General features: G+C 41.6%; 2 protein-coding genes across 5 annotated transcripts in view; one reads left to right on the plus strand and one right to left on the minus strand.

The window, feature by feature from the left end:
* The first annotated feature begins 805 nt into the window (after positions 1–805).
* Positions 806–16781, plus strand: si:dkey-110c1.10 (unconventional myosin-Vb). The gene is made up of 35 exons (XM_049588863.1): positions 806–942; positions 1620–1730; positions 1850–2018; positions 3342–3486; positions 3626–3782; positions 3910–4053; positions 4147–4228; positions 4349–4456; positions 4605–4717; positions 4811–5079; positions 5181–5262; positions 6084–6224; positions 6970–7101; positions 7214–7297; positions 7389–7505; positions 7592–7689; positions 7806–7892; positions 8069–8389; positions 8924–9080; positions 9220–9459; positions 9558–9767; positions 9949–10042; positions 10131–10279; positions 10389–10613; positions 10814–10914; positions 11621–11735; positions 12070–12175; positions 12420–12542; positions 13898–14049; positions 14336–14425; positions 14549–14681; positions 14775–15072; positions 16183–16357; positions 16457–16537; positions 16620–16781. The coding sequence occupies exons 1-35, from the start codon at positions 916–918 to the stop codon at positions 16779–16781; spliced, it is 4998 nt and encodes a 1665-aa protein (XP_049444820.1). The 5' UTR covers positions 806–915.
* Positions 16782–21738: 4957 nt separating this feature from the next.
* Positions 21739–22502, minus strand: part of unc13a (unc-13 homolog A (C. elegans)) — a 65735-nt gene continuing 64971 nt past the window's right edge. For all 4 annotated transcript variants that reach the window (XM_049588862.1, XM_049588861.1, XM_049588860.1 and 1 more), the window contains 2 exons: positions 22135–22294; positions 21739–22043 (listed from right to left, as the gene is read on the minus strand). In XM_049588862.1, coding sequence (XP_049444819.1) covers positions 21755–22043; positions 22135–22294 — 449 coding nt within the window. In that variant the 3' untranslated portion in view covers positions 21739–21754. The remainder of the gene's footprint in view (positions 22044–22134; positions 22295–22502) is intronic.

A 22502-nucleotide genomic window follows, 5' to 3' on the forward strand; every position in this document is an offset into this window, starting at 1 on the left:
ATGTGTCTATTCCTCAACTACCCTGTAAGTTATTTATATTCCTTTAGTCTGTAAGGATCCTTAGATCAGAAGAATCAAAAGGGTTTTGTTTTACTTTTTAATAAAAAGTAATCCAAGTTGTGAGTATTGTTTGAACAGGATAAATTGGTGTTGTGTCAGTATGCTGGGTGACATAACTCAGATGGGCTCTGTCAGAGCTAGATAAAGAGAATGATTCCTAATTCATATGTTTTCTGAAGCCTATTTTTTATACAATTAATATTCATGCTGAGTTAAATAAACAATTTGTATTTCCTGATCTTTGCTGAGCAACAGATTTGTGTGAAAGGAATTAAAGTCCTGTCCCAAATATAGGCCTGTTGATTTCAGTGATATAAGCAATTAGTAGCCTGGGCTATTAATTGAAGTTTTACAGTATATCATTGTGTAAAAAAAACAGAATTGTATAAACAAATGTACAAATATCAGGGAAACTCATTTATGCAATATTCACAGGAAATTATCTGCTTTTTCATCCAAATTGCTCATCTTACATAGACACCCTGCATTTATTGCCCTCACTATTTGGCTTAATTGTACAGTTCATCAGTTGTCTTTTAGTATTATTGTTATACATTGAAAACAACATATGTCCCCTAGTCAGGAGTTGTCACTTTACTTCACTTGAATACTTCACACTCTGCACATTTAAATGGAGAAATCCCTCCATGCAATCACTGCGTCCTCCCACAGATTAACAGTTAACCTGGCAGTCCTCGTGTCTTCGTGTGAGCCTGGACAAAGTGCAAAATACTGTCACCGGGACGCCAAGTGGCTGTACTGCAGAGGTGTGGAGGATAAAGATGTAGATGTAGATGTTAAACATCTAGATTTTTTTTTAAATGATGTCTTCTGGCATGCTTTAAAGTAGATAAGATGATGTCTCTGGAGCTATACAGCAAGGTAAGAGTGACTTTTTTTTATGTTTAATGTGATTATTGTACTCTGCTGCAAGGTTTGGCATTTGTATGGTGTTACAAAGATGAGACAGATTATGATGTAAAAACAAACATTGCTAATGATGTAAGTATTGTAGTGTTTGTATGACACATCTGGTATGTGTGTGTCAGCATTTCCCAGTTATAAGAATTTTCATAAACTGCCTAAATGTTTACCCCTCCTGATTTTTGAGCCAATATGTTACAGTAACTTGTAGATTTGCTCTGATAAAAACTTTTCATCCTTACTTCTGTAAACTTTGTGGTCAATAATGTGTAAAATTGTAAGAAATATAGTGTGAAATTTATCTGTAAAGTGGATGCATTAATAAGCGATTTAGATACGTTAGAAGTAGATAATGACTAATCCACGCAGGCAATTTAGAGCAGGATGACCAGTGTTAATTTTTAACACTGTTTAGGAGCCTTTTATGCTGATGGGTGACAAAAATCTTGTCTGGGTGAGGCCAGGAAGTGTTGCATGTACCTGAACAGTGTCGGGACAGAAAATATAATATTATGCAATAGAAGTGTCTTTACTGCCCTCCACAGGGGTCCAGTACATGCTGAGTGTGTTCAACCTGCAGTGTCTCTTTTCCTGTTTATTTAACACATTCCTGAAACAGTTTATTCCCTTGTTAGGGGGCGAGTGTGTGGATCCCTGACCCAGATGCAGTTTGGGTGTCAGCCTTGCTCCTCCAGGACTACAGTCCTGGGGACAAACATGTACTGCTGCAGCTCTCTAATGGAAAGGTGAGACACATAGTACCATTCAAATGTCATAGTCCTCATAACTATGTCCACTTTAAATTTTTACAAAACACTTTAAATTTCCCACAACAACAACTCCTAACTTTCTCCTCCATTGGCAGGAGGCACATTACCCAGTGGCGTCCCCCACTGATCTCCCACCGCTGGGGAACCCCGACATCCTGGAGGGGGAAAATGATCTGACAGCTCTCAGCTTCCTCCATGAACCTGCCGTTTTGCACAACCTGCGGGTTCGATTCCTGGACTACAGCAGCATCTACACCTACTGTGGTGAGCAACAGACGGGCAAAAGGAAGATTTAGGGAAGTCTAGCTCAGACTGGGATGATTGTCCAACTGAAAGTGGGACAATGTTAGTGACAGAAGGTCTTTCAGATTTGTGCTGTCAGCAGACAGCTCCTGTGTGCTTCTGTCTGTGTAATTACAGCTCGTAATGTGAACTATATTACAGTAGGTCAAAGGTTGAACCAGGGAGGCGACTCCCTCACTACCACCTGTTTAAGGTGTAATAAAATATTTTCTGTTATGTAGATGATGCAAAGTTTTCTAAACGTCACTCTGCCCATTTAGACAAAATCACATTTTTGTTGTTTTTAAATCTTTGTGGGTTTGTCATGACATTTTTTAACCTTTAAATCCATATAAAATGAGCAAGGTTGCATGATAATATTCACTATAGTTATGAGTGACATGTGCTTGCTTTGAGTTAGACTGAAAGTAGAGCAGGTTTTAGAGAATTTTCTTGATTTGGATTTATCTTAGATTGAACTACGAGTGCTTAAGTTAAAGGGACAGTTCAACCCAAAATCAAAATACATATTTTTCCTCTTACCTTTAGTTCTTTTTGTCAGTCAAGATTGTTTTAGTGTGAGTTGCTGAGTGTTGGAGATATTGGCCGTAGAAATGTTATATAATGGAACTAGATGGCACTCGGCCTGTGGTGCTGAAAGCGCCAAAAAATAAATTTGAAAAACTCAACAGCAATGTCTCTTTCCAGAAATCATGAAACTCAGGATAATCCACAGACCTTGCTGTGAGCAGTTTCATGTGGGAACTATTTTCCTTCTACCAAACTACACCCACCACTGCATGATTACGCAGAAGGAAGTGTTCATCTACTCATGAATGAGAGGTTCAGCTTGTGAAAGCACGCAATGTAAACATTAATGGCGTCCTTTTCAGCTGAGCTGTAATGTTAGCTAGTTCAGTGGTGCTACGCGAGCCAACAGTAGATGCATGCTTCCTTCTGCGTGATGATACATTTGGTGGGTATAGTTTGGTAGAATGAAAATAGTTCCTACATGAAACTGCTCACAGCAAGGTCTGTGGATTATCTTTCTGGAAAGAGACATTGCTGTTTGAGAGAAGGCGGACATCTCTACATCAGATATGTCCAACACTCCGATTTTTGGGGCAAACTGTCCCTTTAATAGAATTCCAAAATGTTTACTCTTTAAATTAAATGTTTAAATGCATTTTCTGTACAGTTGAAAATGATATAGCTATTAATACTAAATGTTCTTCTTGTGAAAGCTCAGTTCTGTCAATATTCACACTCCCACGCTGATGTAACATGGTTTTCCTGTCCCTCCAGGTATTGTGTTGGTGGCCATCAATCCCTATGACCAGCTCCCCATATATGGAGAGGAGGTGATAGACGCTTACAGTGGTCAGGACATGGCCGACATGGAACCTCACATCTTTTCTGTGGCTGAGGAAGCCTACCGCACTATGACCAGGTCAGAGGTCAAAGGCTAGAGATCATGTCATGACCACCAGGAACCTTTCAAACAGTAAAACGTACATCAATTAGAATATTCCCTCTACTGTCTTTCTAACTACAAATACACTATGCGCTATTTGTGTGTGTGTGTGTAGGGAGGAGAAGAACCAGTCTATCATCATCAGTGGAGAGTCTGGCTCGGGGAAAACAGTCTCGGCCAAATTCACCATGCGATACTTTGCTGTGGTCGGAGGAGCAGCTCAGCAGACCAGTGTGGAAGAGAGAGTTCTGGCCTCCAACCCAATAATGGAGGTGATAGATGGTTAAACAATTTGTCACTAAGAAATGAGGAGTTCCCTGTTAATTATGTATTATTATTATTATTATTATTATTCTTATTATTATTATTTTTAAATACAAACAACACTTTTGCCTACAGTCCATTGGGAATGCTAAAACCACACGTAATGACAACAGCAGTCGTTTTGGGAAGTACATCGAGATTGGCTTTGGCAGAAAAGGGGACATCATCGGGGCAAACATGAGGACATACTTGCTGGAGAAGTCAAGGGTTGTCTTCCAAGTAAGAGTGATATTTAGAACGTAAGAATCCTTCCTATATTAAGATGTGAAATGTTACCTGTCCATTAATATTGTATGTTTATGTGCATGTAAGGCATCAGCAGAGAGGAACTACCACATCTTCTACCAGCTGTGTGCCTCCAGAGAATTACCTGAAATGAGAACCCTTAAACTGGGTGAGAATCAATCACAAACTACCACATCTACACTCTTTCCATTCATGGCTTTAATGACAGTTTGTTATTATAATGTCCATGTTGCATGCCCTCTGTCTGTGCTCTGTGCTTTTCCTGCAGATGCACCTGAGCATTTCCACTACACCAGCCAGGGAGGAGAGATGCAGATTCCTGGAACTGATGATTTGTCGGATTTTGAACGCACTCGCAGTGCTTTCACCGTTCTGGGTAGAGTGTTTGCTCTCTCACACACATGCACAGTACATTCCACAATGATGTTTGAGGATGCTACTGTTTTGGCTCTGTAAGTTTATGTAATGGAATCATGTTGTTGATTGAAGGTCAAATAAAAGTGTTGTATTTTTTCAAATTGCAGGTGTGCAGCCTGACCAGCAGATGGAGCTCTTCAGGATCCTGTCAGCTGTTCTGCACCTGGGAAATGTCAACATCCAGGCCAGTGGGAGAAATTCTGACCGGAGTTATATTGATGTAAGAATTTTTTTTTTCTCAACTGTCATCCTATTTCCTCTACCAGTGCACATACTGTAACAGGTAGATCTGAGTCCTTTTGTTATCTCTCAGGCAGACGACCACCCTCTGGCTGTCTTCTCCAAGCTGTTAGGAGTGGAAGGACCTCAGATGGCCCACTGGCTGTGCCATCGCAGACTGGCTGTAGGGGGAGAGATGCTGGTCAAACCCGTGTCCGGCCAGCAGGCTGTAGAGGCCAGAGATGCTTTGGCCAAACATATCTACGGCCAGCTGTTCACATGGACTGTCCAGAGGCTCAACTCTGCTCTGCGCACACAGAGGGGACACACTAAATCCTTTATAGGGGTACTTGACATCTATGGGTGAGTGACACTGGATACCTTATTACACTTCATAGTTTATTTTATAGTTTAATCTGAAGTGTTTTACTACAGTGGGACTGACAGGTTTTCTTTCCGAGCAGGTTTGAGACCTTTGACCGGAACAGTTTTGAGCAGTTCTGTATAAACTATGCGAATGAAAAACTGCAACAGCAATTCAACAGGGTAAGTCATGGGACAGGCTGACGTGTCTCTCTGTGCCTCTGTGTACTGGTGTGTGTGTCTACAGCCAGTGTCATTGTATCTGCATGTGCAAGTTGCGAAATTACTCTTGTTAAACACTTCAATCAGCCCTATAACCTCTGTATTATACAATAATAATAATCTTTATTTATAGAGCTCTTATCAAACCAAAGTACAAAGTGCATCACTGAGAGAGAAAATGAGTGATAAAATACATGAAGGGGGAATAAAAAACAACAACAATAAAATAAACAGGCAACTCAGATAAAATCAGGATATGCATTTAGATAAAAGTATTTTTGGAAGAGACTTTTTCTCACATGCCCCCATGGAAACCAGTAAAAGTTAGAATATTTCAGATGTAATAAAAATATAATCAGACAAGCTTTGTTATAATACAGCAACAGATGTTTCTTACCATCATTTTCTTTCACTGATAATGTTCATCTTGATCTAATTTTGCAAGTTAATGTACACTTGATTGCATTTGTGACTTACTCTCACTTTCCTGCGGTGGGGTGTACTTTTTAGGGGTTTATAGTTTACAAAATTACAATATATTGTGATACTGATTTCAGGCAACAATATTTGTCTCCCTCATAGTTACTAAATGCAGGAGGAAGAGCTGCTCTGTCTCGGCCGTTCTGTTGAGAGTGAAACAAGCACAGTCTGTCCTCCCAGTGTGATAATCTGGTCTTCATAGCAAAGCGTCCTCACTGTGTTTTTATCCTCAGGGTGGTGAGGTGTTCTGCCTCTTTTAGCTCTCTTTAAGTTTTATATTTTTATTTTGTGTTTGTCTGCAGCATGTGTTCCACTTGGAGCAGGAGGAGTACATCCGAGAAGAGCTGGCCTGGAGCAGGATCGAGTTCAGTGACAATCAGCAGTGCATCAATCTCATAGAGGGACAACTGGGCCTGTTTGATCTTTTAGACGAGGAGTGCAGGGTCAGTCAGCTGTCACTCTCTCGACTCTCCATGCCTTATTATTTTATCAGTCTTTTCCTCTGTCTGTCGTTATATCTCTCTCTCACACATTTGGCTCAATCCTCACATGAAATAATAATCTTTATTTACACAGCGCTTTTCAAAACAGAGATACAGAGTGCTTACACGACATGAAACCAACAGAACTGATAAAAAAAACAACAAAAACAAAACACTTTAGTATATAAAAACGGAGGAAATGAAAGACAGTCTGAATGAACTTAAAACTCAGGTAAAATCAGGAAATGCTCTCCAATAAAAGTATGTTTAAATAAGGAACTTAAAAGCAATCACTGACTCGGCCGACTTGATTTCCTCGGGCAGACTGCTCCAGAGTCTTGGGGCCCTGACTGCAAATGCTCTGTCCCCTTTAGTTTTCAGCCGAGACTCTGGAACAGACAAAAGACCTCTGCTGCCCGAGGACCTCAAAGTACATCCTGGTGTGTACGGTAGTACGAAGTCAGAGATATAGCTTGAAGAGAGACCACGAGGAGCCTTTAAAAGTAATCAGTAAAATCTTAAAATCTATTCTAAAACAAACAGGGAGCCAGTGTAAAGATGATATGTATATGTATATTAACTTAAACATAAACATGTTAGCTGTTATTTCATTCACTGGATCTTTTCTTGATCTTTTAACCCGCTTGTCTCAATGATGATCTCCCAAACTCCATTCTCAGTAATCATTTCCTGTCTTCATCATCAGATGCCTAAAGGTTCAGATGTGAGCTGGGTACAGAAGCTGTACGACCAACACCTGACCGGCAAACCCCACCCTCACTTCCAGAAACCTCGCATGTCCAACAGCGCCTTCGTTGTTCTGCACTTTGCTGACACGGTGAGTGATGAAGGTCAACTCACAGAGACTGTAGTGAATCTGATTTTGGACTGAGAGAGTGTATGTTTTTGGGTGTATGTTGTTATTATTAACAGTTTTCTTCTTTCATCAGGTGCAGTATGAATGCGATGGCTTCTTAAACAAGAATCGAGACACAGTCTTTGAGGAGCTCATTAACATCCTCAAAGCAAGTCAGGTAGACATGTGTGACGTATTACATTTCATTCAGTTTGTATGTGACTGTGGGATCACTGACTCATCTCTGTGTGTGTTCATGTGTGCGTCAGTCTGAGCTGGTGGCCGAGTTGTTCCAGCAGCAGGGAAATGTTCCCTCTGTGGCTAATGGAAGTGTTCGCTCAGGAAAGAGAACCATCAAAGAACATAAACTGACAGTGGGCTTCCAGGTGAGATGTTATGTCTCTGTTCTTCAGTTCACTTAAGTTTTGGTGCAGCAGTCTGTCTTAAATGCTGTGTTTTTGGTCCCTCTCAGTTTCGTCAGTCCTTACAGATGCTGATGGACACTCTAAACAGCACCACTCCTCACTATGTCCGCTGCATTAAACCCAACGACCTCAAAGAACCTTTCATGTAGGTTTTGTTTTGCCTGATTTTTGCAAAATATAATGCAAAAGTTAACACATTCGATTTGTGTTTCCCTGACACTGCTGTGTGCACCAAGCAGCCTAACAGCCTTGCTTTGTCAGGTTTGACCCCAAAAGGACAGTCCAGCAGCTGCGAGCCTGCGGGGTGTTGGAGACGATCCGCATCAGTGCTGCAGGTTTTCCATCCAGGTACTGATTAGACACAAAGTCTCCGCAAAACTCTAATTCAATATGAGCACTTAGTCTTTAAAGTAATTTAAAGTAAGTCAAGTCAAAGTAAAGGCCAGGAGGCAGGCAGGAATAATGAATAACATGGACATGCTATGAAGATTCCTTTATACACTAATACTCCACTAATCTTCCAGATGGACGTACGAGGAGTTCTTCTGCAGGTACCGTCTTCTGCTCCCAGGCCCTCAGAGCCAGGACCAGGCCCAGGCCTTGTGCAGACGGGCCCTGCCTGAGCTCATCCAGGACCCAGACCAGTACTGCTTTGGAAAGACCAAAGTATTTTTCCGTGCTGGTCAGGTGGCTCTTCTGGAGAGGCTGAGAGCTGAGAGGCTGCGTGTTGCTGCTGTGATCATCCAGAGCCGGGTCAGAGGATGGCTGGTAAGGATCAGATACACCAGGATCTGCTGGGCAGCTGTCACCATACAGAGATACTGCAGAGGAGCTCTGGCCAGACGGTGAGGAAATTATAAGTGTGTCTCTGTGTGTGAGAGATACATATATATATTCTATCTGGTGTACAAGTTGTTGCAAAATAAAATGTGTGTATATCCTCTGTATTACAGTTTAGCACCGTGCTATTTTATTTCTTGAAAGGAAAGTGACAGATTTTTAGAGAAGCTGACCTGTAGGTGATGTGTCTTCCCCTTAGGCAGAGAGAGCAAACCTACCTGCCCCTCCATGCGCCTACATGGAAGGGCAGAGAGGTGCGTTCTCTCTGCCTTAAGGCTTTCCACGTAGGTGCGTTGAAAGCCTTAAGACAGAGAGAACACATCTCTCTGCCCTTCCATGTAGGCGTATGGAAGGGCAGAGAGGCCCCAAAACAGAGCCATATAGCCAAATACAATACTGCAAATGGAAATAAACATTTCTTTGTCTAAAGTGATCCTGACTGTACTGTTAGTTTGTGTAAATAATCATCTCCAACACAAAACTGCCAGAAACAGCCTTTAAATATAAATTAAATATTCTACCTTTAAATTTGGCTGCAGACTGGCCCTGACCCTGCGCTACACCAAGGCTGCTTTAGTAATTCAGAAGACTTACCGCATGGTGGTGGTCAGACAGTTGTTCCTCATGATCCGACAGGCCACCATCACCATCCAGGCCTTCACCAGGGGCACACTGGCACGCCGCAGATACAGACTGGTCAGTGTTTAATTACACCCTTAATGCTGATTGATCTTTTTCTTTGACATTGACCTGTTTCGAAGAGAAGTTAACTGTGAAGTGTGAAGTTGTATAGACATAACCTGATGAAAAATGTAAACCTTATATCTCTCTTCAGTTGTTGGCGGAGCGGGCTGCAGTGTTGCTTCAGGCCAGAGTGCGTGGGTGGTTGGCAAGGCAGGCGTACAGGCGAGTACGCGTGGCAGTGGTGTTCATGCAGTGCTGTGTGCGCCGCAGGGCTGCCAGGAGGGAGCTGATGAAGCTAAAGACGGAGGCCCGCTCAGTGGAGAGGTACAGAGAGCTCAACAAGGGCATGGAGGTCAAACTGATGCAGCTGCAGTTAAAAGCGGACCAGGAGGTGGGTGAAGGGAGTTTGATCCTTGTGAGCGCTTAAACATTTGTTTCAAGATTTTTATCTTTCATTCACACAGTAAAGTTGTATATGTATGCGTCCAGGCCAGGGAGAGTGCAGCTTTGAGGGAGACCCTGCATGCAGAGCGAGAGGCCAGCAGTGCTGAGCTGGAGGCTCTGAGGGCGACAATACAGAAACTAGAGAGCCAGATACAGGAGAAGCCTCAGCCTGGTCCCGTCATCAGCGAGAAGGAGATGGAGGAAAGACGGAGAGCTGAGGAGAAAGCTGCCCAGGAGATCCTTCAGCTCACACAAGTAGGTCCACCAGCCCCAGAATAACCGGACATATTTTACACCATGCTGGTGTTTGTGTTATTATTAAACATGAAGAATGCAGGATTTCTTATAATAAACATTTTCTTTTGCCTGACCAGCTGTTGCAAGCTTACTTAATTTTGATGGAGTTTTAGTCGTTTATTCTGTCTTATTTTTCAAGGAATTACAAGCCCTGAAGAGAGAGAAGGATGATTTCTGCAAAGAAAGAGAGGATCTCTCTGCTCGCCTGCTTGAACAAGAAAAAGCTCAAGAAAGTAAGGTCTCACTTTATAGCATAGTTTCATAGGCAAACCCTTTGTCTTCTCTCATCCTGTGTTTTTCTTCTTCTCCATGTGTGTGCAGAGTGTGTGGATCAGGCTGCGTCTCAGGCGAGTGCAGCTCTGAGGGCGGAGCTGGATGAGGAGAGGAGAAAGTATCAGGGTCTCCTGAGAGAGTTCACCAGACTGGAACAGAGATACGACAACCTCAGGGAGATGAGTCTGCTCACCGAGGTTCAGAACTACACCTACAGACACACTTAAATACTTTTATAGAAATATTTTTTTGGTTTAAAATTCTCATCGTGGACGCTAAGGGTATGTTTTTTCCTCCTCTCAACAGCGCACCAAGGGCCACAGAAGAACGGACTCCACTCAGAGTCTGAGCTTGGAGCCTCTTTCTCCTCTCTCACCCTCCCCCACTCCGCTGTCACCCCAGTCTCTCACCCCACTTTCACTGTCACCCTTCCCATCTGCCTTCCCTTCCCCGGAGGAGGTCCGCAGGGTCAGCGTGACGTCTCACTGCTTGGAGAGGAGAGTCTCAGTCTGGAGCTGCGACACGCCAATGGTGAGGGAATGTAGGAGTCTGAAACTCAAAGGGAAATGTCACGAAACTTCCCTCAAGTTTGGTGGCAAAAACATTTTTTCTTTTCACCCCCTTATGATGATGCTCACTGTGTGTATGCCTGGGTGCTTTTCCAACTTGCTACATAATCTCATCATGTCAGGCGATAAAATGTCACACTGTGTTCATGTTTGCGTCGACAGGACCAGTTGATGGAGAGGATGGACGTGGCCAAAGACCCGACAGTGAAAATGAAAGGAGAGGACCTGGCACATGCTTACGATGCTGTACGAGTGGCCAACAAGTCAGTCTGTCACTCGTGTATCAACTTGCTTCCCCTTGAATTTAAAGGTCCAGTGTGTAGGATTTAGGGGGACATGTTAGCAGAAATGGTATTTGATATTCATAACTATGATTTCATTAGTTTATAATCACCTGAAACTATGAATTGTTGTGTTTTCGTCATCTTAGAATAAGTCATTATCTACATACGGAGCTGGTCCTCTTCCATGTAGTCTGCCTTGTTGTTTCTACAGTAGCTCAGAACAGACAAATGATAGGGCAATTGGCGTTTTCACATTGGCCACCACCTCTTCCTGACTGGACGTGATGCAAGTGAGCCAGCGAGTGAACATTTGATTGTTTTAGTGTTTCCCAGTGAAAAAGTCCTAACCTTCTCTGTCGTTTGTTTGAGACACCACCCACCCTGGCTTTATTTTGGCAAAGCTTTACACACTTACAACCTATTTTCTAAGCAACAGCAAGCCACTCCTAGGCTCCATCAGGGCTCGATAGGCTCCCTGAATGTTGCTGCTCGTAATGTATCTGGATGCTGCTCCGCCAGAGTTCGTTAGGAAGAGGTATGCGCTTGGCACACAGGAGAAGTTTCAGTTGGTTGCAATGTTGCACCGTCACCACTAGATGCCACTAAATCCTACACACTACACCTTAATGCTGTGATTAATATAAGTGGATGAACTCTATCACCCTCTTCCCCTCATCTGTGTCAGGTTTCTGGAGAGCCAGCTGCGTAGCCAGCGCAGTCAGAGAGAGGAGGAGCTGGAGGCTCTGAGGTGCCAGCTTAGTCAAGCGGTCTCTAGTTGTTCCTCTGCTGCACAGCAACAGGTATCGACTTATGAAGGCAGTCATCTGTGGTGCATGACTCATTCTGCTACAATGAAAAAATGAGTAGATGAACCCTTATGGTCTTTGTTTCAGCACATATGTTGATGTTGCACCTTTTCTTCCACTGACTTTTAAAGTGCCTTACCTTTCCCCTACCACTTCTCTCCAACATAATCACTCCACAGTTTATAAAGATAGAGCCAGTGGATTCCAGCTGTTGTTAATCTTGTTGAAAAGTTGAAGTGTTTCTGACTGTTTCTACTGAAAATCAGTCAGAGCATTAGCTATAAGCCACAAATCCTAAATGTGAGTGTGTGTGTGTGTGTGTGCGAAGGAACTGCAGGAGCTGCTGGAGGCCAGAGAGCAGGAGTGTGTCAGACTGAGGAGAGAGCTGAAGGAGCTTAAAAACACAGTGTCACTCAGACGACTCCTGACTCAAGGTATGATTTCATGAGAAGCTTTAATTCAGAGCTTTTGCTTTGCTGTGCATTTTCAGAATACAGTTTTTTTTCTTCATCACTGAAATACGATGTTAAAATACACCAAAGAGCAGATGAGTAAACACTTATTATTAGAGAAATATCAACATTAGATCATGAGTACAACACTTTAAGTTCATCTCTGCAGTTTTTCTGCTGGTGCTGCTGTTTCTGTTGTTCATGTTGTGATGTTTTCTTTTCCCAGTTCTCCCATCAGCTCTCACCCCAGAGACGCCGTCCTCTCCCTCTCGACCGAAGCCCACAGTCACTGGTTTGCTGGAATGTAGGAAAAGAGATGAAACCAAGCTCATGAAGAACCTCATCACAGGTGAAACAGTAAACACAAGCATTCAAACTTTCATATAGAAAACTCACAAAAGTAATTTGCATTTGTAATTTTTTTTATCTAAGTTTGTGGCCCAAGGCACACCAAAGGGCAAGCCAAAATTTCAAGGCACACCTGTATCTATATCTGTGCACAAAAGCTTCTATTAACGTGTGTTATCACGCTTATCATGACGTAAGACAAAAAAGAAAAAGAAAACACAAGACATGTAATCTTCATGATACTGTCTACTGCTTTTTTCATGTCACACACTTATAATTCCCACGTGCAGATGTTGACAAATAGGTCCCCCGTGGAGGATTTTTAAATTAAATTAAACAGCTTTTTTTTTTCTTAGCTACACTCACATGGTATGTTTTGTTAAAAACCCAAAAACTATCAATCGCTATCACATAAGACAAAGAAAAGAATCCTCACAATTTATTGATTTGATATTTTGTGAAAAAAAAAAAAAAAAGTTTTAAATAGTTTGTGTAAATACCTGGTCTGCATCATATTTCTCAACAAAGTTTTATGATGTCATCCTCCTAAAAAACATTTTAAAATTCCTGGAACAAAATCCTTAAAATCCTAAATTTTCATGACAGATAGAATTTATGGTGGTGCTGGACTGCCCCGTTAATACAGGTGCATACCCCTGTTTGTGTGTGAAAAGTGGGGGAGCAAACAATTTTTTTTGACCAAAAAACATGACACAAAAACATGATATGAATTTTGGAAGCAATTACATCTTTTTCAATACATTTTGACTTTTGGACTTTACCATGTTCTGGAGTTATTGGAAATGTTTGGATCAGACGAGTCAGAAACAACCCAATCTGTAAATCCATCGGTAAAAAAAAAAAAATCTTCCTCTACAATGTAGATTGCAGAATCTGTCTTGAGAGATTAGAAACAACCCTACGCAGCGACCACTGGAATCTGATTCTACAAATTGTATATCGCTAATAATATTAGTGCAGCCTAATCTTTATCTGCAGCTGTGCAGAAATACTGTGTTGAAACAGAATTAATAACCATTCAACAACCATTCAAATGTTAATTCTGAAAAAGCTTTGAAGCCTCCAACTGTTTGGCACAGACCTGTTGGAAACATCCAGCAAACACTGAAAAATGACCATATTGTTTATTTGAATGACTCATAGTCTCCTACAACAGCAAGGAGATTCTTTAAAGGCTTTAGAAACACTTCAGTAGATCACACTTTATTAGCCTTGCCTCTGAGGTTAATGTGACGCACAAAAATAAACTTTAACTTCCACTAACTCTACCACTCTGACAAATATGACCTGGCCATGTTCACTCTGCCATCGCTGCTCTCTCTGTCTGTGGTCCAGACATCCGTGTTGACAGCGCCCTGTCTCTGCCGCCTGGCCTGGCTGCCAGCGTGCTCTTCCTGTGCGTTCGTCAGGCTGACTGTAACGGAGACCAAACTCACACCCGCTCACTCTGCAGCGCCGCTGTCACCGCTATGAAGGCAGCTCTGAAGGTAACCACAGTCTGCTTGGTGCACCATATGGCTGAGGTTTAATGTGTAAGGGCAGATCACATCATGTCACTTACGGAGAGGCATTGACAGCTGACTTTGAACCACTTTCATGTGATTGTTGAGGATTGTTTTGTCCAACAGTCTGGCCACTGTGGACAAAGTAAACCACAGCAAAGCCCACACACACATACACATAATAGCACAGAGATATTTTTTTAATTTCATCACATTAGTGTTGATCTCTGAGTGATAATATAACCTTTTGTCTTTCTGTCTGCCCCTGCAGAAACATAGTAATGATGTAGATATGACAGCTCTGTGGCTGAAGAACGCCTGTCTGTTGCATGACCTGTTGACCCAGCACTCCCCAAAACAGGTTGGTTGAACTTGCATTTATTAATCTTTTGCAATTCAGTGACTGAGAGCATCTTTGTCGTAAAAAAAAAAAAAAAAAGATATTTGACTACATGAATAAATGGTTGAACTGATTGTTTTCCAGGCCCTTGATTCAGATCAACTGGTCCCACTGAACGCTGATCTGAGTGACCTGATCCGTGCCCTGAGTGACCTCTGCATCCAGGCCTATCAGCAGCTCCTCTCCATCACTGAAAAACGCCTCCAAAACATCATAGGTACTGCCAAAATGAAGAGAACACTGATGCTGTTAATGCTCTCTCCTTTACTGCTCCTTTATCATAACTTCTACTCCCTCTCATCATCCTCAGTCCCCTCTCTGTTGGAGAGTGAGACCATACCAGGTCTGTCTGGCTCAGCAGTAAAGTTGGGAACGTCCAGAAAGCGAGCAGGCTCGGACCCCAGGACCGTGGGAGGTGATGCTCCTACTATGGCGGCGGTGCTGAGGGAGCTGGGAGCACTTCACACAGCTTTGTCCCGTCAGGATCTGCCCCTAACACAGATGGAGCAGGCCTTCCACCAGATCACCTACCTCATCTCTGCCTCTGCTCTCAACAGCCTGCTGCTGAGGAAAGACATGTGCTGCTGGAGCCGTGGCGTGCAAATACGGTAGAAATATACACAGATTAATCTGCATATATGCAACATTTTTTATATTATATAAAAACATGCAGTTGTATACAGAAATCCTGCTATATCATATCGATTGAACTTTGTGATCCAGTTCTTTGAAGCTCAAACTATTTTCCTTTTTGCAATGTAAAGGGGGAAAATTTGTCTGTGTTGGATCACATGAAACAAAATGTCTTTTCAATCTCATTCCACATTAAACTGTTGAGTTTGCCACTGAAATCACATGATAATGTTGTAGTGTAGTATGCATTGACATTTTTTATTTTTGATGACATACTATACTATGACATTTTTTATATATTGACAACATACTATACTATGACATTTTTTATATATTGACGACATACTATACTATGACATTTTTTATGATATTTTGACAACATACTATACTATGACATATTTTATGATATTTTGACGACATACTATACTATGACATTTTCTATGATATTCCGACAACATACTATACTATGACATATTTTATGATATTTTGACGACATACTATACTATGACATTTTCTATGATATTTTGACAACATACTATGCTATGACATTTTTTATGAAATTTTAATGACATACTATACTATGACGTTTTTTTATGATATTTTGGACAACATAGTATGCTATCACATTTTTTTTTTATGATATTCCGACAACATACTATACTATGACATTTTTTTATGATATTTTGACAACATACTATACTATGACATTTTTTTTATGATATTTTGACAACATACTATGCTATGACATTTTTTATGATATTTTGGACGATATACTGTACTGTGAAGTCTTTTATGAGATTTTGACAACATACTATGCTATCACATTTTTTTATGATATTCGGACAACATACTATACTATGAAATTTTTTATAATATTTTGACGACATACTATACTATGACATTTTTTATGATATTTTGACGGCATACTATGCTATGAGATTTTTACGACATTTTGATAACATACCTTACCTGTCTTTTTTTAATCCTTTTGTTCACACTGTTTTTTCTATCCCCTTCAGATAATTGTGTTAGAGTAAATATGTTAGATTATTTATCAATCAGTCTATCTTTCACTTGACACTCAGTTATAATGTGAGTCTCCTGGAGGAGTGGCTGCGGAGCCGAGGTCTGCAGGCAGGTGGAGCTGTGGCCACACTGGAGCCTCTCATTCAGGCAGCTCAGCTGCTGCAGACTGGGAAAAAGACCGAGGCAGAAGCACAGGCTCTTGTTCAGACCTGCACTGCCCTGTCCAGCCAACAGGTGGGTCTCTATCTGTCTGCATCTGGGTTAAAGAAAGAGTACATTTTCATGCAGTTTAAGTGTATATAATTTTCTGTTGGTATTTGTTTTGTTAAACAGATTGTAAAGATCCTGACCCTCTACACTCCCAACAGTGACCTTGATGAAAGAGTCACACTGAACTTCATCCGAACTGTCCAGGTAGTGTCTACAGCTGCAAGGACTTCATATGTTTATTAATCTAAAGTACTGTATAACATGGGAGTGGTCTTTGCTTTTCTAGGGGCTTCTCAAAGGTCGTTCTGACGGTCATCCTCCGCAGCTCCTCATGGATGTGAGGCGAGTGTTTCCAGTCACATTTCCCTACATGCCTCCCCCAGTCCTCCATGCTGAGCAGTTAGTCATCCCAGACTCCCTCAAGATCTCCTTTCTTCGCAGAGTCTAGAGCAGGAAGCCTTGCCTCTTCAGAGAAAACATATGAATGTTAAAGCAAATTTGAGTTCCCAGCGCACTGGATTTTATCGTTTGAAATTTAAATAACTTCCAGGAGGTGTTGTGAGCTTTATTCCTCTCTCTGATTTTTAACGGCATTGAGATGTTTAATTATACCGTCAATTACCAGTGGATTAGTGTGTACACTGTAGAAGGTCAGCGTTTATTTCAAAAATGTATATCTCAGCTAAATGGGATGAATGCTAATGAAGAATAGTCAGGTAAGGAATAGCAATGGTGCAGCTCTGTCTCATTACGGTTGGACAAACAAGCAATGAGACAGAGTTTTTTTCTTCATATTTTATTGGAAGCAGAAACACAATGAGACTGCAGTCCCAGTAACCTCAACCCCCAATAAGAACAACCAGAATAAAAAAAACGCAAAAAATTAGAAACATCTTGTGTATAAAAAAATTCTCATGCGAGTACTTTGTACCACTACACATCATCAGTAATACATATTTATATATTCACAAACATTTGAAAAATAGAAAACAATAATGAAATATCAAAATAAAAGAAGACAGCAATTGGCAATTAACATCAAATAATTATGCGTGCTGGCACAATAAATTTTTTTCTTTTTGTTTCATTGTTCCTGTCATGCACCTTTTCTGGAAGTATGGGACCGGCGTCGCTGTGCAGCTGTCTGTGTGGCCTGGTCAGCTAGACAGAACAGATCATGCATGTCTGCCTGCTCTTTGTCTGTGTGCTTTTCATTGTGCTTCTACATTTATCCTTGTCCTTAACTTCTGTGTGCATTCCTGTCCCACATGCCAGTCCAATACACCAACACGCAAACTGAGCCTCTGACCGAGGAGACTAAAGTATCATTGTCAACAGCAATAAATAAAGATTTTTTCGTGGCATTTCCAGCTATGTGACAGTTGTGTACCTGTTATTTAAAGTTATTAAAAGACTGTGCGATGTTTCCTTGAATAAAAAGACCCTGTGCACACCAGAGAATAAAAACATGTTTTGATTTTGTTTACATAGATAGGTAGTTTTACTTATATACCTACATGATGATCTATAATGCCAGTATAAGTCAGGAGTTGGTCGTGTATTTATTTGGCTTTCAATCGAGCCAATTAAAGGAATACGTCAACCACAAATTGACAATTTGTATATCAAATACTCACCCTGTGCTATGTTGAATTTGTGAAGAAATGTTTTACTAGCATGGTGAACAAAGAATCCAAAAACTGATCAAATTCTTGATGAATTAAAGTCATGAGGATTCCACGTTTGACAACATCTGTTGACAAACTCTGACAACTCGTGCAGAATAATCCAAGTCTCATTCATCCAGTCAAATGCTCAGTATTTCTTACACATATGAGCACGGTCCCAGACCGAAGTGATCGAAATCTGATGCTTGGGCAGTGACTAGCAGCGTCAGAAACCAAAGACAAAAGCCGTCCTTTAATGTTGGCATGATACGCGGCCAGTTGCTGTGTTTTTGTTGCCTAAACCCGACCACGTGTGTTTGTTGGTTAAGGAAAAATAACATTAATTTGCTGTGTTTTACCGACGTAGTACATTTATTTTGAAAGAGACTGTATGTAAATGGAAAATTTCCTGTGAACAAGGAAGTGTATCTTGACAGAAGAGAACTTGACACAGTGTCCCAGAACGTCAACAACCAACGCACCCAGGGTGCCTTGTACATCGTATGTGGACGTAGAAAGTCCATGACCAGTCCATGATCACATCAATATGTGACGAGGTTGGAGTGAGAATGTGTTGAACTGACAGCCCTTTCCGATGGGGAGCTGAACTAAAAGTGAAACATAATTAATGCTCTCTTCCAAGCCAGACTCCATTTACGAAAACAGTAATTTTACCTCTCTGAACACTGGAGCTGCTGGCCCACCACTGCCTTGATCAGTTACTCTGTTTGTGTTATTGTGTGACTTTGGTGAATCCTAACTCACACTTTCAAACACCAAAGTCACACAATAAGACAAACAAACTAATTGCCTGAGGCAGCAGTAGACCAGCCGCTCCTATGTTCAGAGAGGTAAAATTAATGTTTTTGTCATTGGAGTCTGGCTTGAAAGAGAGCTTAAGTTTCACATTCAGTTCAGTTTCCTGTCAGAAAGGGCTCTCTGTTTGGGAAATATTGAGCGTACGACTGGATAAACGAGACTCGGATTATACTGCACAAGTTGTTTTGACATAGCTTTCCTGTTGTTAAACGTGGACCCCTTTGACCTCAATTCATCATGAATATTCTCAGTTTTTGGAATATTTGTTCACTGTGGAAGCATGTGAGAAACACAAAGTGTTCTCCATGAATTCAAAGTAACACAGGGTGAGTAACTGATATAATAATTGTCTTTTGGGGGGTGAAGTATTCCTTTAAATTACCAGATTTGTACTATTTGCTTGTTGTTCATCTCCAGTGTGCACATTGCCTCCCTATATCTTTCCATAATAGCTACATATCCAGATTGGGCACCCACACACACATAAGCTCCAACTGCCCAGTCACCCAGAGCAAAAAATTCAAGTCTACAAAAGAGCAGCAAACTTCACTTCACATATTCTGACATGTGTTTGTTACATCCGAGCTATTTACAATGCCCAACGACAACAATCGATCTCTCCGATGCACATCATTTTCCTCAGCGCTGAAAAGCTGTACAAACAAATTTCAGTCTCTAATCAGCTCTACTACAGCTGTGATATTTGGCCCATTACGATAGAGACAGCATGTACAACATATCAGACAAACACTTGTGCTGATATAATAAGAATAATCCACAATGTAAACATTATAAGACTGCTTCAAAAATGACTCATCTACATAGATTTTTATAGATTAGATGCATAGAGTTCAGTTCTTACACCTTGTTCAAAAGAGGGGGCCTGTTAAATTATTCATTTATGATTAAGTGCTTTGGGGGGAACTTAAAGAAAGAGGCAGAAATAGAAAAAAACAAAATACCCTGTCATTAAATGTTCTTTTTTCGCCTGGATGCTTTTTTTTGTTTACAACTAACATATGCACCTCAACAGATAAATAAACCAATCAATCTTTTAAAAAAAAGGGGCATTCATGAAAATAGAAGTTGAATTAAGAGACATGCTGGACAGTCAATAGTCACTTCAAAACATTTAGTTTCACATGAAATCAACTCTAGATTAAAGAAATGAATTCACTGTAGGATGATCTGAATCCTTGATGTGTATTTCCTGTCATTCCATAAACATTTACTGAAAATAAAATAAAAATATCTGAGTATAAACGTGTTATTATGGGTGCATTAAAGACCCTGTGCTTCTAAAATCTTCACACTACATCTCTGCGAAGCTGTAGGCCCTCTTTTAAATGTCAGTGCCAGACCTGGTGTGGCCTGGATCTGCAGCCCTTTAGCAGAGGTCTGACTTCTCTGTATCAGAGATCAGGGTTACAGCACCTGCAGCTGGATCATTGGAGATCATGGGTGGTAAATCATTACTGATTTTTGCTCTCCCTGGGGTACAGCGTGTGTGGTTTTCTAAGATATTTTTGCCTCAGAGCATGTTGCTTTTGCAAAATAGGATCTCAGGTTTCCATGATCTCCTCACATGCAGGTTTTGATTTGGCAATTTGTAAGAAAAGGAAGTGGCAGTTTTTCTCCCTCTGTCGCGCACCTCTCACACACCCAGTACAGGCTGTTGGGAATGTTTGCAGTAACAACAAAAACGATGGAAATAACCATCATAAGATATAAGATGCATCCTCCCCAGAGTAAAAGACACTTTGAAAATCCTCCAGAATCTAATCTGAGTATGAACACCCCCCTCTGTGTGATGTTCGTCGCTTGTGATGGCTTTCTGTGATTACATTTGCAGGTAACAGGCAACACGGGCGGCTACATGAGGTCGACATTAGAACGATCTTACAAACACACTCGCGCATTACAAGCTCCGCACGCACTCAAGAGTATACATTCACACTTGGACATTCTCACACATATACTCTGATGAATCACAGTGCTTGAAGGCGTGTTTTCATCAGATTACTCTCTATACTGTCGCTATATAGGAGACAGACACACCATACGAGGGTCAACAAGACAGAAGGCATTGAGGGTGTCAGGCAGTGTGCTCTGTTACAGGGTAGACGGACATAAAGACAGACGAGGACAATCTTTCAAGGACCACGCGTCCATCGAATAATCCTGTATATAACTTTACATATGTCCTTCGTATATTATATATTATATGATATATAGAATTATTTAAATATAAATATAATTTGGAAGAGAGCAGTAAATAAATATTAAAATTATCTTAACTAAATAGTGCTTTGTTCCCCGCCCGATATCTGGAATGTTTGAGGCCTTGCAGCCGTTGTTGTTGTTGTTAATGGGTCAGTTGGACAGTTGGTCCTGTTGTGCTTAGGGCTGGTCTTGGCATATTTCAGCGATTATCTGTTGGCACATGCCGTCCCTTCTCTGAGCGGGTGAAGGCCAGGGAGGGGACGAGAGGAAGCCAAAATATTAAAGGCTACAAGATATTTCTCACCTTAACCAGTCAAACGAGGTGTGTGTGTGTGTGTGTGTGTGTGTGTGTGTGCGTGTGTGCGTGCGTGCGTGCGTGTAATGGCATGACTTACCTCTTTGGACAGAGGAAAGTAGATATATGCTCTGTGATTAAACTCTATATACTGTTCGTCAAAAGGATGGCTGATATAATATCTGCAGTGATAGAGATACACTGGTGCTTTTTGAAGAAGATTAGTGATGACTTGTTTAGCACTTTCCACTGAAATGAATGTATTTACAGCACTGGATGTGTGGTGTCTTATCTGTGCTTTTACAACACTGGATCATCAGGGCAGTGGCTAGCGGTGGCTCCTGAGAGCTCCGGGGCAGTAGGTGGCAACGTCTGATTGAGCTTCAGACGGGTCATTTTAAATTTCTGTCATGTCTCTTAGCTGCGGCCTTCTTCTGCAGAGCGCTGGTCCGACTTGAGCTTGACGAACTCCTTGGCCACGTCGTCGTTGTTGCGTTGGGAGAGGATACGCAGGACAGTGAGGCCCGTCTCATCCATGTGGATGCGTTTACCTAGTGGTAGCCAGCAGGCGACGCTGCCCTTAGAGGCTACATCCTTCAGCTGCAGGACAGCCATGCCCACAGTGCGGTCCTCTCGCGCGAAGCAGTAGTCCTTCACACACACCTGCAGTTCATAGCACTCAGGACCCACCTCGCTACTCAGGGTGCTGCAGTGGAGAGGAGGGAGTTAACGACAATCTGTTCACACATTTGCTACAACCTTAAAACAAAACAGTCATCCTCAGGATGATTACTCACAAAGTGAAGGTTTCATTGTATTTGGGAGCCCAACTGTTGTTCTTCGACTTGGTGGCGTACTTCCTCTTCTTGTCGCTGAGGTGAGGGCCGATGATATACACCTCCACAAATGGCCGGAATATTCCCTGTGTCTGCCACCTCAGGTCATTGGCAGCCACCACTGACACAGAGAGAGAGATGGAGGAAAAGAGAGTGGGAAGGTGTGGGTAAGAGAGAGAGAGAGAATTTAGAGAGATTCATGTGGAGAAAATGTGTGAAAATGTGAAGCGGTGAGAAAAATTCAGAACAAGAAAATACTGGCTCTCCCTCAGGTCTCATTTTCAGTTCCTTGTTAGGAAAGTGACTGGAGAGAATAGGGATTTTATTTT

Source organism: Epinephelus fuscoguttatus, linkage group LG10 (assembly GCF_011397635.1).
Source record: "Epinephelus fuscoguttatus linkage group LG10, E.fuscoguttatus.final_Chr_v1".
In the NCBI taxonomy this organism is placed as follows: Eukaryota; Metazoa; Chordata; class Actinopteri; order Perciformes; family Serranidae; genus Epinephelus; species Epinephelus fuscoguttatus.